General features: G+C 39.6%; 1 protein-coding gene across 1 annotated transcript in view; it reads left to right on the top strand.

The window, feature by feature from the left end:
• Positions 1-13,536, top strand: part of LOC107709531 (eukaryotic translation initiation factor 4 gamma 1-like) — a 26,457-nt gene extending 12,921 nt beyond the window's left edge. The window contains exons 6-30 of the mRNA XM_016514030.1: positions 1,977-2,087; positions 2,435-2,583; positions 2,659-2,751; positions 2,838-2,916; positions 3,920-4,687; positions 4,779-4,867; positions 4,970-5,147; positions 5,854-5,987; positions 6,079-6,198; positions 6,301-6,693; positions 8,389-8,535; positions 8,628-8,864; positions 9,051-9,155; positions 9,306-9,575; positions 9,714-9,822; positions 10,378-10,492; positions 10,582-10,847; positions 10,942-11,066; positions 11,146-11,318; positions 12,008-12,133; positions 12,225-12,306; positions 12,400-12,498; positions 12,918-13,052; positions 13,183-13,264; positions 13,388-13,536. Coding sequence (XP_016369516.1) covers positions 1,977-2,087; positions 2,435-2,583; positions 2,659-2,751; positions 2,838-2,916; positions 3,920-4,687; positions 4,779-4,867; positions 4,970-5,147; positions 5,854-5,987; positions 6,079-6,198; positions 6,301-6,693; positions 8,389-8,535; positions 8,628-8,864; positions 9,051-9,155; positions 9,306-9,575; positions 9,714-9,822; positions 10,378-10,492; positions 10,582-10,847; positions 10,942-11,066; positions 11,146-11,318; positions 12,008-12,133; positions 12,225-12,306; positions 12,400-12,498; positions 12,918-13,052; positions 13,183-13,264; positions 13,388-13,536 — 4,334 coding nt within the window. The remainder of the gene's footprint in view (positions 1-1,976; positions 2,088-2,434; positions 2,584-2,658; positions 2,752-2,837; positions 2,917-3,919; positions 4,688-4,778; positions 4,868-4,969; positions 5,148-5,853; positions 5,988-6,078; positions 6,199-6,300; positions 6,694-8,388; positions 8,536-8,627; positions 8,865-9,050; positions 9,156-9,305; positions 9,576-9,713; positions 9,823-10,377; positions 10,493-10,581; positions 10,848-10,941; positions 11,067-11,145; positions 11,319-12,007; positions 12,134-12,224; positions 12,307-12,399; positions 12,499-12,917; positions 13,053-13,182; positions 13,265-13,387) is intronic.
• The last annotated feature ends 402 nt before the right edge of the window (positions 13,537-13,938 follow it).

A 13,938-nucleotide genomic window follows, 5' to 3' on the forward strand; every position in this document is an offset into this window, starting at 1 on the left:
ACACAATTTTTGGGCTTTACTATCCATCATCCAGAGTTGATAATGCTCAAAAAGATAAAGTTATAGACACTGAAGTGCCTTGAAAAAAATTGTACCACACTGAATTTTTTTTTTTTCACATACAAATACTTGAAATCAGTCCTGGAGCAATCCAGAAAAGTAATGGGTTGAAAGTCACATGTCTCATGAGTTTATATTTCAAATCTGTAGATACCACGAAAAATGAGATTTCTGCAACCATATTTTAGTCATCATGCATACCACTGCATAGTTTTTTAATTATAAAACAATAGACAGAATCTTAGACATTGTCTAAGTGATTTATTTGAGCACTAGAAAAATACAATAAGAATAATTTGAGTAATAAAAAGAAATAAGAAAAAAAAAGAATTAACTATGTATGCCAAGTACATACTGTGATTGCAGCATTCACACTGATAGGGCTTTATATGTCAAGTAAATATTTTGATTGCCAGACATACAGCATTCACACTGATTGCTGGTCATACAGTCAGTAATCACATGTTGATGTGCGGTCATACAGATGGTAATCATGCAGATACAACCACTTCCCCACAAAACACACACATGTATGAAAAATGTTGAATAGGAAAAAAAAAAGAATTGTTTGTGCAAAAAGCCGATCGCTATCAGATGACAGGTGCTTCACAACGTGCATCACGAGCAGTCACAAGAGAGCGCCAGAATTCAAATAAACAAGATTCTGCGTATCTTTGACTTTTTTTTAGTGGATGGTCTCATTCTGTTTGTGACACTGTATGCTACAAAACCATGTTACTTTTTACTACCAAGACGCAGTTTTTTTGAGCGCAAGTTATTCCATAACGGATACAAACAATAACTCTCCCCGAAGAAATGAGATGTAAACAAAGGAATTACCATCCATATTACAACGTTGTTTCGTTGGACTAAAAGTGCTGTATGGGATATTGTTCAGTTGACCCTTACCTTTCTAACTAAACCGGGATTTACAGCAGTGGATGCGTTTGTGACTCGTTATTACGATGAATCTGGTACGTACTGCGTTTTTATAATGCATGTTTTGATGTGTACTGCGTGCTTACACAAATTTAGCAAATACATTCCTTATAAGCTTTCCATTGAAAAACAGCGATCTATCGTCGATGCTTGAGGCTTAGACCTTTAGAATGATATATATAGTTTGTCAATATTAATTTTGTCCCTTTTCATTTAATCTATTCGTAAACATTGACACGTGCAAACAAAGTGTGTTCAGTGTGCTGGCGTCCAGGTGCGGGTTAACAGGTTAAATGTTCATGAAACATTTTTGTAGAACTGTTGCTGGTGGTGCCAAATTATACTGAATACAAATTGCATGACTCTCTCTATAAGTGCCTTTTTCATAATGTACCAGTATTTTTTTTTTCTTTTCTTTTTTTCAGTAAAGAGAATGAGGGTAATGTTCTTAATGTGCAGTTGCATTAGCAAAATAATTTTGGTCCTTTGTCAATAGTGTGTGAATACTCCCATTACAAAGAAATTCCTTTCAAACCCAACTGCTTTCTGTTTGAACTTGAACCTATTGTGAAATCTATTGCCCTCACATGAAATTCCAGATCACATTAATTACTCCAGAAAGACTGCATTACCACAAATATTTGCTGAACAACAGTGACTGGTGTGTGAATGTTTATTCCATTCTTTTTTTTTCCCTTTTGGAATATAAAATTCACCCGTGTATGTTTTCAATAGATTTTGTAACTTCACCTTAGACTTATGACTGTTAGATCAGTCATATACATTAATATCCCTGTCATAACTAACCACTAAACGCCTAGTTCTACCCTTCATGTCTGCTCATATTATTGGCTCACTAACCGTGTTTAGCACTCATATCTGCTGCTTGTTGTTTCCTCTTCCTCACTCTCGACCTTTGTCTCTTTCTCTGTCTCTTCTTGCTTTCCTCTCTCCCCTTCTCCTTTGGCTGAGTTCAGATCCCTCTCTGGCAGGGAGGGAGAGGCAGGGGGGTGGGGGAAGAGGTGCAGGTAGAGAGAACGGACGTCTCTCGCTGCACGGAGCTCCTCTCACCTCCCAGCGCTATCCTGGTGAGTCTGAAACGCAGGGCTGTTTCTGTTACACCTCTTGTCTTTGTCTTAGCCTGGCTGGTTGTGTTTTAACAAGGCATGAAGCATGTAACCTTTGATGTAATGCTACTTCAACCTTTGACTCGGTGTCCTAGACAAAAAAAACAACTGCAAACATTCTGGGATCGATCTGTGATTATCATTAAGTGATTTATCACAAGAATGATATGAAGTGTTGTTCTTCCCAGCGCACCAGAAAGTGTTTTTGGCGGGAGGGGGAATACTTTTCATGTGTGTCCCCCTCCCACTAAAGCTGACTGTCTCTTATTTTGGTATCTAATCTTGTCTCTTTTTTTGTTGTTGTCTAGCGGCTGCCTATTATCCTGCAACACAGCAGTACCCAACATCAGTGTCCGCCACGTCTGTCATGATACCCGCTCAACAGCAACCAGCTCCACCTCCACAGCAAGCTCCACCTCTGCAGTCAGGACCAGTCAAACCGAGAGAGCGCAAACAGGTGGGTGGGAACAACATTTGGTGTGTTTTCATTTTTGATCCATTCGTCTGTGACTTACCAGCTGTTTCACTACAGATCAGAATACGTGACCCCAACCAGGGTGGACGTGACATCACAGAAGAGATCATGTCTGGTGGGAGAGCGACCTCCACACCCACTCCTCCACAGGTTTGTTGATGGCTTCATGTGTTTATAATGACATGAGCATGGCAAAAATTACATGCTGCTTTTAAAAGATTGTTGTTCTTACTCAGACTGCTGGTCCAGAGGTGGGAGGTCCTGTCCAGACCAATGGTGAAAGTGTTCCACCTGTTGCTGCTGTGATCAGAGCTGGTGAGTGGGCTTTCTTGCAAATACCCAAACAGGTTTTTGACGTTAAAGTCTGGGTTCCCACCATCCTGAAAAATGTGGAAGTAATCAGGGAGTTTCAAAAGTGATTTCAATGGCTCAAAATGTCAATGGAATAAAAATTGTGGCACCAGAAGTTTTAAAGCTATCTAAATACAAACAAGGTCAACCCGAAGCAATGTTAGTAAGAAGTACATTTTATTTGGAGCAGTACTTGATTTTTATACACTGGAAGTTTATTTCATTATGAAAAGTGAAGTTTTTCTTAAGGAGAAAATGACTGACAGACTTTGGTGTTATCTGATTTTATGACACTTTTTGCTGAAGAATCAAAAACACCTCAAAGGCCATCTTTTTGTGCTTCCTTTTTTTGTCACAGTAAGCTTGACTGAAATGCAGCACTCGGTACCTTCACTTTTAATATGTGGTGTATTTTTTTTATTATTATTTATAAAGTGCCTGTCTCAAGATGGAGTATTCTGTTGTAATTTGCCTGCAAATTCAGAGAAAAGTCACGTCAAGCATAACTGACTTGTTTTGATCAATAAGTGGTGTCACTTCAGTGTCCTCATTCACATTCCTATGAGTAATATGTATAAGTAGTGTTATATTTTAATGCTTAATGTTTAAAACAACTCAAACATCATTTTGTGAAACATCTTAAGTTGGAGGTTATCTTAATATTTTAAGACGTTATTTATGCTGATTTCTAGGGACATTCCTATCAGGAATTCAAATTTGTAAGTTTTGTCTTTAGAACAATCTTAAGAAAAGAGATCGTCAAAACGTTTTTGTTTTTAGGATTAAAAAAACAACAACCGTTCTTTAGAAAATTAGAAGGAAAATAGCTAATAGCAAAGAAGAATTTCATTCTAAAGAATGCTTTGTGAATCTAGCCCAGTTTGAAAGTTAAAACAGCTGTTTTTGTTGTTGTTGTTTTTTTGTTGCACTTATTTTTTGTACTGGTTTTCCTGCCCTTAATCCTCAGATGATCAAGTGAAGTCCATGTCTCCTCCTCCAGCTGTGTCCACCCCTCCTCCATCAAAGACGCCAGAGCAAGCCCCCGTTGCATCTTCAGCAGCTGACTCTAAACCCGTGCCAGAGATCAGACCTGCTTCACCTGTGAGCAAGATTCCCATTCCTCCAGAAGAAGACCCAGCAATATCCCCAGCACTCACACCTTCTCCTCCTCCAGCAAGCAATCCCCAACTTTCAAAGCCTCAAACTGGTGACAGTGTGGATGCTCCAGTACTCCCTGATGCCCCAGTTCAAAAGAAGGAGCCTGAGGACGCCCCTCCAGTGGAGCCAACTTCTACTGGGATTGAGAAAGAGGAGTCAGAGGTAGCCAAAGAGAAAGAGCCTGAACCTGTGGCCGAAACGGAGGCTGCATCTGATTTATCTAGCCCGGCTGATATCATCTCCACCCCTGTGGAGCCTCCTCCTGCTGTAGCTAATGATGGTGACGTTGCTTCTGAGGACACCGCCCCTCTATCCACGGAGACACCCATTCTGGAGCCAGTCGTTGATGAGCCAAAGGAACAGCCTTTGCTTAATGGTTTGCCTGAGGACTCTGCAGAGGCTCCAGTAGTGAAGCCAGAGAGCTCCACTAATCCAGTTGCTGAACAAGCGGTTCCTCAAGTTCAACAGAGCTGCCTTATGGCTGCGGAAGCACCTGTAGAGGAAGCAGAGAAGGAGAAAGCAGAGGAGACGCCTGCCCCTGTAACAGTCTGCCCTGTTGAGGAAACGACTATGCAAGGTGAGGAAATAAGTTCTTGTGGAACAATTAGCATATCTTTTTTTTTTTTCTCCTTCAGGATGAAGTTTGACTTTGGTTTCTCTCTTTCTAGCTGCCGTGACAACAGTGCCAAAGAAGAAAAAGAAGATCAAGGATCTGAATAAGAAAGATGTCGGAGATGTCCTAGATGCCTTCAAAGAGGTTTGTATAATATGACATGTCTTGGCTTTATTACAGTAGGACTTCTGTGACTGTTGTGCAGAGTACAGTTGTGCATTTATAAATCTTCTGTATCTGTTTCAGCCTGAGGAGGAAAAGCCTGCTCCTGAGCCAGAGAAAGAGCCTTCCCCTGCTCCAACCCCTGCCCCACCAGCTGAAGAGTCAGACGAAACATGGGAGGCCAAAGAGGACAAGCTTGACCCAGAAAATACTGAGCCTGAGGCGTCTAAACCTGTGGAACAGAAGTATCAATATAAAGAAGGTTAGAAGTCAGATTATTTGGGTCTCATTTGATAATGTTCATCCTGTTTTATATATTAGAGCAATATATCAGAGTGCTTTTATTTAAAGAGCAATTTACTGTAAATAGACTATCGTTTAAAAGTTTTCAGTCAGTAAGATTAGATTTAAATGTTTTTGAATAATCTCTTATTCTCACCAAAGCCGCATTTATTTTTATAAAAACAAAACAGTAAATCTGTAATATTGTGAAATAATATTAATATACTATTTTTATACATTTTAAAATATAAATTATACCTGTGATGGCAAAGCTGAATTTTCAACTGCCGTTAATTTGCCTGTCGCATGATCTTTCAGAACTTATTCTGAAATTTCAGTGTTGAAAACAGTGGTCTCACTTACCACAGACTTTTAAATATACATATTTACATTAATGCATTTGACATGTTTTGATAAAATATTTTTTGGAGTTGCATACATTATTTAAAAAAAAATTACTTTCATCGCATTTTTATGTGTTTAGCAGTGAATAAAATTAAACATTTTTAATTGATAACATTTGATGGGAATGCAAAAAAAAAAAAACTTGGAAAGCTATTACATAATGTATCAAGACTTTATTGATTTTTAGTTTGTCTTGAGCAAGGCAAATTCACTGTGTCTTATTCTAAATGTTTGTGGGCCTGTTTAGCAACTTTTTTTTTTTTCTCTTCACTCATTTGCAGAGCAATGGAAGCCCATCAACCCAGAGGAGAAGAAACAATATGATCGAGAATTCCTGCTTGGCTTCCAGTTCATTGGTGCAAGCATGCACAAGCCAGAGGGTTTGCCGCACATCAGTGACGTTGTCTTGGACAAGGTGAGGCTTATATCTGGACACAACAGGTTTAACCTGTACCTCTTGCAAAAAATTATAATCACCCTCTTGCTCTTCGCTGTTTGGACAACAGGCAAATAAAACCCCCTTGCGACCCTTGGATCCCAGGAGTCTGATGAACTGTGGGCCTGATTTTACACCTTCATACGCTAACTTGGGTAGACAGTCATCTGGCGGAGGAGGGCGAGGACCGGTAAGTTGACTCTTTCTTTACTCTCATGATTCGAAATTCAGTTAAAAGTAAAGTGCCTGTATGTTGAGATCGATCATTTATTTTTAAAAGTTGCACTCTCAGTCTGCACGGCGCCCTCAGCCAGGTCGAGGCAAAGACCAAATGAATCGCAACCCCAAGATCATCACCAGCTTGTCTCTTAAAGACAATGTGGAACTGAACCAGGCTGAGAATGCTTGGACGCCTTCAGTGAAGAAGCAAGTCCGAGGTCGTGGAGGAGAGGAGGATGAGGAAGAGACCGAAGCTGTGAAAACGCAGGAGCTGTTTCGCCGCGTACGCAGCGTCCTTAACAAGCTCACGCCACAGATGTTCCAGCAGCTGATGAAGCAGGTGACCGAGCTCTCTATAGACACAGAAGAGAGGCTCAAGGGTGTCATTGACCTTATCTTCGAGAAAGCCATCTCCGAACCCAACTTCTCTGTAGCTTATGCCAACATGTGCCGCTGCCTTATGGGGGTGAGTAACTTTCATCTGTATGTTGGCTTGCTTGTGTGGGCTCCAGTGATGACTTCCATTTTGAGCCACTTGTCTGGGCCACTGATATACTCTGATTGGATTTAGGAACTGCTGATGAGCTTTTGATGGTGTTTGTCAGGAATATGTTTTATTGATTTGTCCTTTCTGCAGATGTAGATTAATTTCATTTTTAGTGAACTATCCACTTGTTGTGGATCCGTGTTGTTTCTAGGGGTGGCTAGATACCACTTTTTCAGAACCGATCCCGATCCGATACCAGAAATTCTGAGTATCGGCCGATACCGATATTGATCCGATACCAGTGCAGTTTTTTTTTAATCGGTGTAGAATTTCTATACCTCAATGTGTGTTGAACTGATCATCACTTTTTTGTGTTACACACAATCTACTAAATATAGACAACTTTATTATAAAGAAAAGATAACAAACGGAAAAAACATATATAATCATAATCTGACAAAAATACTGTTATAAACTAGGTTAGTGGATAATTCAGTAGCAAAAGTTGCTCTAGAAAAATCATGAGTGCACAGTAATTTTATAAAATCTAAACTGTTAGTTAAAAAAAAACATTATTTAGTGGGGAACAAATAAAAGTGAATAAGTGTTGGACTTAATCTGGCCAAATGTTACACATTGCTCTTTGTATGGTTGTAAAATACATTCATGAAAAAAGTAATATATTTATATATAAATATATAGGGTCTACTATATAATTAAAAGCCATTTCTTTTAAATGTATAGCACAGTAATGAGGCAGCAACATATGATATATAAAACAAACAAGAAAGGCTATTAATAATCTGTCATTTTGCGAAAGTATTATGATACGAAAGGCTCAATCCAGAGCGGCACAAAGCGCTTATGCGCATCCCGTGCGCAGAATGATGTGCTTGAAGCAACACGGAGTTACAGTGTGCAGCATAGAAAAGTTCAAACTACCGAGGAAAGAGCCATTAATGCATAGTGTATTAAATCTGTGCGATAGTTTGAGCCTTTTCTTTTAACAGTTTTAAATCTCAGTTACTGTGCTCATGAAGAACAATTCATAGTGCTCTCTACTCCAGTGTTGTGGTAGAAATGAACACGATTTAGAAACAAAACGAAACTCCAGCAAGATAAAGTCCTTTTATGCAAAACCAGATATCTACCTGATAAACCAGATAAAACCAAATATCAGATCTGCGCACCCCTAGTTGTTTTAAATGCATAAGACTTTAGTTCATCTTCGAAACATACAAAAAAACAAAGATTTGGCGCTCGAGTGAAAGTCCTTTTTTACCAAAAATGTGTTGCTTCACAAGTTAATAAAAACATTGTTAAAAAAATCCATATGTATCAAGCTGTCTATTCCAATTCTTCTGAAGAGACTCGACCTATTTATGATGAACTGATTTAAATTTAGCCTTTTATTCACATAAATATCGATCAACGCACATACATATAGAGCTCATCAAATACGGTCTATAAGAGGCTTCAACGTCCTTGTTAGATGTGTGTAAAAAAAAAATTTAAAACACCTTGTTGGTTCTGGCACAACAAACCTGCACATTTAAGCTTTTGTGCTTACCACATTGAAGTAATTGATGACAGGATTACTTGGCTGTTTACCTCATTTTTTAAGAAATGTAAATGGGGAATTATTGAAATATTGTTACTGTTTTGCTTTTCCAGCTTAAAGTCCCCACTTCAGACAAACCGGGAGTCACTGTGAATTTCCGTAAACTACTACTCAATCGTTGTCAGAAGGAGTTTGAAAAGGACCAGGATGATGACGAGATCTTTGAGCAGAAACAGAAAGAGCTGGATGCTGCCGCTGAGGTGACGTCTTGCCACATTTGTAAACAATCAACTCGGTACAAGGTGTATGAAATAGTTCTGTTGAAATTAAAGCGGTTTTATTTTTACCTTAGGAAGAGGAGCGTCAGCGCCTGAAGGAGGAGCTGGAGGAAGCCAAGAACAAGGCACGTAGACGGTCGCTTGGAAACATCAAGTTCATCGGAGAGCTGTTCAAGCTGAAAATGCTGACAGAACCCATCATGCATGACTGCATTGTCAAGCTCTTGAAGAACCATGATGAGGAGAGCTTAGAGTGCCTCTGCCGGCTGCTCTCCACTATCGGAAAAGATCTAGACTTTGAGAAAGCTAAGGTACAGCACAATTTGTATTTATGCGGAATGCTGTGATTGACCAGTCAAATACCCATCAGATTATGAGCTTCACAGTTATGTTAGGTCTACATTCCTTTTGCGTGTAGTATATTTTTTTTGTTGTATAGAATGTTATAGTCGTTTACTTTGTTACTGTCAGATTTAATGTTACACTATTGTATGCAGCCTCGAATGGATCAGTACTTCCACCAAATGGAGAAGATCATTAAAGATAGGAAGACCTCTTCTAGAATCCGCTTCATGCTTCAGGATGTTTTAGACCTCCGAAAGGTAACCACATGCTTTGTTTAGCAAGTTTTCTTAGTAACAGTGGCATTTGCACAAGTATTTGGTATTTAAAACACATATGGTGTGTTTCGGTTCTTCTCACTATTTATGTCTTCATTCTTTTAACTGTGTTATATGGGCTCTGTCACACAGAACAACTGGGTGCCCAGAAGAGGAGATCAGGGTCCCAAAACCATTGATCAGATCCATAAAGAGGCAGAGCTGGAAGAACATAGAGAGCATATCAAAGTACAGCAACAGCTGCTGTCTAAGAAAGACTCCAGTCAGGGTCGAGGGGGCCGTGGTGGGCCTCACTCCTCTGGGGGCCGTGGTAGCCAGACCCAAGATGAGGGCTGGAACATAGTGCCTATTACCACTAAGAACAGACCGATTGACACCAGCCGCCTCAGTAAAATTACTAAGGTGAGGCTTTGTGACGTTTTTTTCCGTTTTAGAATGTGACTTAGAATTTAGTTGTTAAAAAAATTACATGTTTTCATAGCATAATGATTTCAGTTGTTTGATGTGCTTAGCCATATTTCTCCTGTCTTTTTTCTTCAGCCTGGTGATTTTAACAACCAGCTGCTGGCTCCGGGAGGAAAAGGCTCATGGGGTAGCTGGGGCAAAGGGAGCAGTGGAGGCACAGGAGCCAAGTCCACTGGAGATCAAGGTGAGCAATCGCCCAGTCTTATTTACCTTGGACCTCACAAAGCATAGAGAAGTCTTTAGTAATGTCATAGATAGACTGTTAGTTTTAATTGCTGCTCTTTACCAAGGCAGTGGACATGAGTGATACCTCAAATCATGTGACTTTAGGAAAAGTGCTATTACTTTTCATTGAAATTAGACTTACGTTTTTGTGGTGGATGATAACACTGGCAGAAAAATAAAAATATAGACCGGTGTTTGTGATAAATGAAGACACAAGACTGGGCCCCTGGTTGAGAAGAACTGCTATACATTGACAGAGGGTCACGAGTCTTATCTATTAACCAGTGTCTTAGAGACTTGGTGGTCTCTTTTTGTCTTGAGCCAGTTCTTCTTAACCACAGAGAACATTGTAGCAACAACTCTTAGCAATCTTAACAACAGCATAGAAACCACCCTCAACATTGTAGCTCGTGTTTTGCAGGCATCACTCATTTTCTTCAGAAAATGTAAAGATATGGTTGTCAGTGTTTTTTTGGTAAATGCAAGTCTAATGCTGTGCTTTTATCTAATGCAGACCAGGGGAGACCGGCCACTAGCACGCTCAACCGCTTCTCTGCATTGCAGCAGTCTGGACCCCCTTCATCATCATCCTCCTCCTCACTTGACTCTGATCGTAGAGTGCCTCAAAGGTAATTTTGTAGTGCTGTTTTTGTTTTGTAGGGTAAATGAGTACTAACATCAACACTGCAAGAAATCTAATTGCACATCTGCTGTGCAGGAACAGCTCCAGTAGAGACCGTAGCGATAGAGATCGCGGTGACCGAGACCGGGATCGCTTTGAACGATTCGATAGTAGGCGGGAAGACCGGGACCGAGGCCTCGACAGACCCCGTCAGACCATCACCAAACGCAGCTTCAGCCGTGAAAATGAGGAGCGCAGAGGCGGCGACAGCCGTGGGCCACCGGATTCTGTACGCCGTGTGGCCAGCATGACAGAGAACCGCGATCGAGGCAGTCGAGAGCGTGATAGAAGCAAAGAGACAGGTAAGAGTCAATAGTCTTAAAGAACTGTGCAGTACAGATCTTTGAGTTGAGGATTCATAAATTGATCAACCCTTTACCTGGTTGGGTTTCTCAGTGAAGCCAGTGTCGGCTCCTGCTCCACCACCACCTGTTCAAGCCAAACCCGCCCTGAGCGAGGAAGAGCTGGACAAGAAATCCAAATCAATAATTGAAGAGTATCTCCACATCAACGACATGAAGGTATGTACATCCATATATATTATTGTACATACATAATATATTATTATTAACTTACGTTATTCTTGTTACTCTTTTGTAGGAGGCGTTGCAGTGTGTGCAGGAGCTGAACAGCACCTCTCTGCTCTTCGTGTTTGTACGGAACGGTGTAGAGTCCACTCTAGAGCGCAGCACCATCGCTAGAGAGCATGTGGGCCTGCTGTTTCAGAAGCTTGTTAGTGCTGGAATATTACCTCCTGAGCAGTACTACAAGGGGTGAGTTCAAAGACCGCTGCAGTTTATTATTCCGTGCAATAATATGGCAGAGATGCGCATAATGACATCTGAACATTGTAGCCACGTTTTCCACTCATGACCTATTCATGCTTCATGTTTTTAGTGTTGGTCAGGAAAGAAAGCTCTCAAAATGCCTGTTTTTTTATGTAAATGATTTTAAATTGATGATTTTTTTCAAACCTTGGTGTTATTGTATCTATCTGCTTTTATGTTTTGGTCTTTTTGATTTCATAAAAATTTAACTGCTTGCTCTAATGTTGCTGCCAATATTCTTACTGGCCCTACCAAAAAAAAAGAAGAAATTTTTCTCTTCCCAGATGTGTTTGTTTTAATTTGCTTAAATATGTAAGTAGCTAGATGATAGAAAATTTAATGAATCAGGACTATTTTATTTGCTTTTGTCTATTTTAATACAGTAGTCAAAACTGTTCATCAAAGTTGTCCTAAAACCAAAACAGTACCGGTTCTTGTCTTAGGACAACTTTGAACTTTTTTTGATCCACTTCAAATGTTGACTACTATATTTATCTTTAAGTTGTAGTTTTAATAAAATAAGTTTAAGTACTAAAATGATTTCAATTAGCTTGAGGTTTCATGATTTCTACACAATATAAATGGTTTCTTTGTGGCTGTGCACTTATTTTATTGTTTGATTTCACCCACTCTAGACTGCAGGAGATTCTGGAGATAGCAGATGATATGAGCATTGACATTCCTCATATTTGGCTCTACTTGGCTGAGATCATCACACCCATGTTGCAAGAGGGAGGCATTCCCATGGGCCAGCTCTTCAGGTTAGGCACTGAACCTTGGTTTTCAGATACCTGTATGCAAAGATTATAAACCATCAACTAAAACCATCTGACCTTTTTAAATCATCCACAGGGAAGTGTCCAAACCTCTTCTCCCTATGGGCAAAGCAGCAATCTTGCATGTTGAAATACTTAACCTTCTCTGCAAAGGACTGGTAAGTATCATGCTGTGGCAAATGCTTATGAAATATTTGCATATATTGCAGTTCCAGAGTTTTTTTTTTTACACTTCTCTATAATGTTCTCAGAGCCACAAAAAAGCTGGAGTTATGTGGTTGGAGGCAGGACTCAGCTGGAAAGACTTTCTGCCTGAAGATGAGGATGTCAATAAGTTTGTTACAGAGCAGGTACAGAAAGCTGTTTTGTACAGTATTGACAGGGTCAACATGATTTCTGGAATGTTTTTGTAAAAACAAAATTACTGCACAAATATTATTGTGCTCAAATGTTTTTACTGGCAGCACCCAAAAAGAATACTTTATTTTAAGTTTAGTAATCATCATAACTCCTTTTTCATGATATTATTCTTATGATGATCCTTTGCCTTCAAGAAATTTTCTCTGACAGTGCCACAAAAGAACGAACCATTTTTTTTTGTATTTGCGTGAAATGTTTCATGAAGTTCTTTTCCTCTGCAATAAAATGTTTGTATATTTTACATGCATTTGTACTTAGGCACACACCATATATACACACACACACACATGCATATACTGTGCATATGTCTTTGTGAGCCTGAAGGTCATTAAAGATCTTATATTTGCAGAAAATGGAGTTCACTCTGGGTGAGGAGTCTGAGAAACCCAGTAAGAAGGAGCTGACTGCTGAGGAGCTGAGTAAACATTTGGACAGGTTGTTACAGGAAAAAGCCAACAACCAGAGGATCTATGACTGGGTAGAGGTGAGTGTGTGTGCTTTGGCGGTGATTCAAGGCTCTTTAATCAAACATTAAGGTATTGCAGCGATCTGCATTATGGGTATAACATTATGCACATGGGACGTGTACCGACTGGCGTTTCTCTCCTTTAAAGGCCAACCTAGATGAGCAGAAGATGAGCTCCAATCAGTTTGTGCGGGCCCTGATGATGTCTGTGTGTCAGTCTGCCATTATATGTGAGTGAATCTATTAGATGCAATCCCCTTCCCTCACTTAAGATCTCTCACTTTTGACTTCAGACCTGAACTTGCACTGACTTGTACTTGATGTTAATTGTGTGCGTTAATGAACTGTTTTAGGTGAGAACCCCTACAAGGTGGATGTGGAGCAGATTACCCAAAGGGCCAAGCTGCTGCAGAAGTACCTCTCTGATGAAACGAAGGAGCTGCAGGCACTCTATGCTCTCCAGGCTCTCATGGTGCAGATGGAGCAGCCCCAAAAGGACTAGTGTTTTTTTGTTGCTTTGTTTGTTTTTTCAGTAATTTTTCAGCATTAATGATAGTATTTAAAGTTTTATTGTTAATCTCTATGCAGTTTTTTTTTGTTTGTTTGTTTGTTTGATTTAAACTGCTCTTCAAAACTTTGTGGTCAGTGAGATTTTTAGCACTAAAAGGTTTATGCTTACCAAGACCAAAACCATTTATTTGATCAAATTCTGTAAAAACAGTAATATTGTGAAATAATATAATTTAAAAACTATATGTAATTTAATCTTGTGATATAAAAGCTGAATTCTCAGCAGCCTTTACTCCAGATAATTCTGAAATCATTCTAATATGCTGATTTGCTGCTCACGAGACATTTCTTATCAATGTTTAAAAAAAACATATGGTAATATCTCTGTGGAAAT

This window comes from Sinocyclocheilus rhinocerous, unplaced genomic scaffold, assembly GCF_001515625.1.
Source record: "Sinocyclocheilus rhinocerous isolate Xijiao unplaced genomic scaffold, SAMN03320098_v1.1 scaffold2238, whole genome shotgun sequence".
NCBI classification, from domain to species: domain Eukaryota; kingdom Metazoa; phylum Chordata; class Actinopteri; order Cypriniformes; family Cyprinidae; genus Sinocyclocheilus; species Sinocyclocheilus rhinocerous.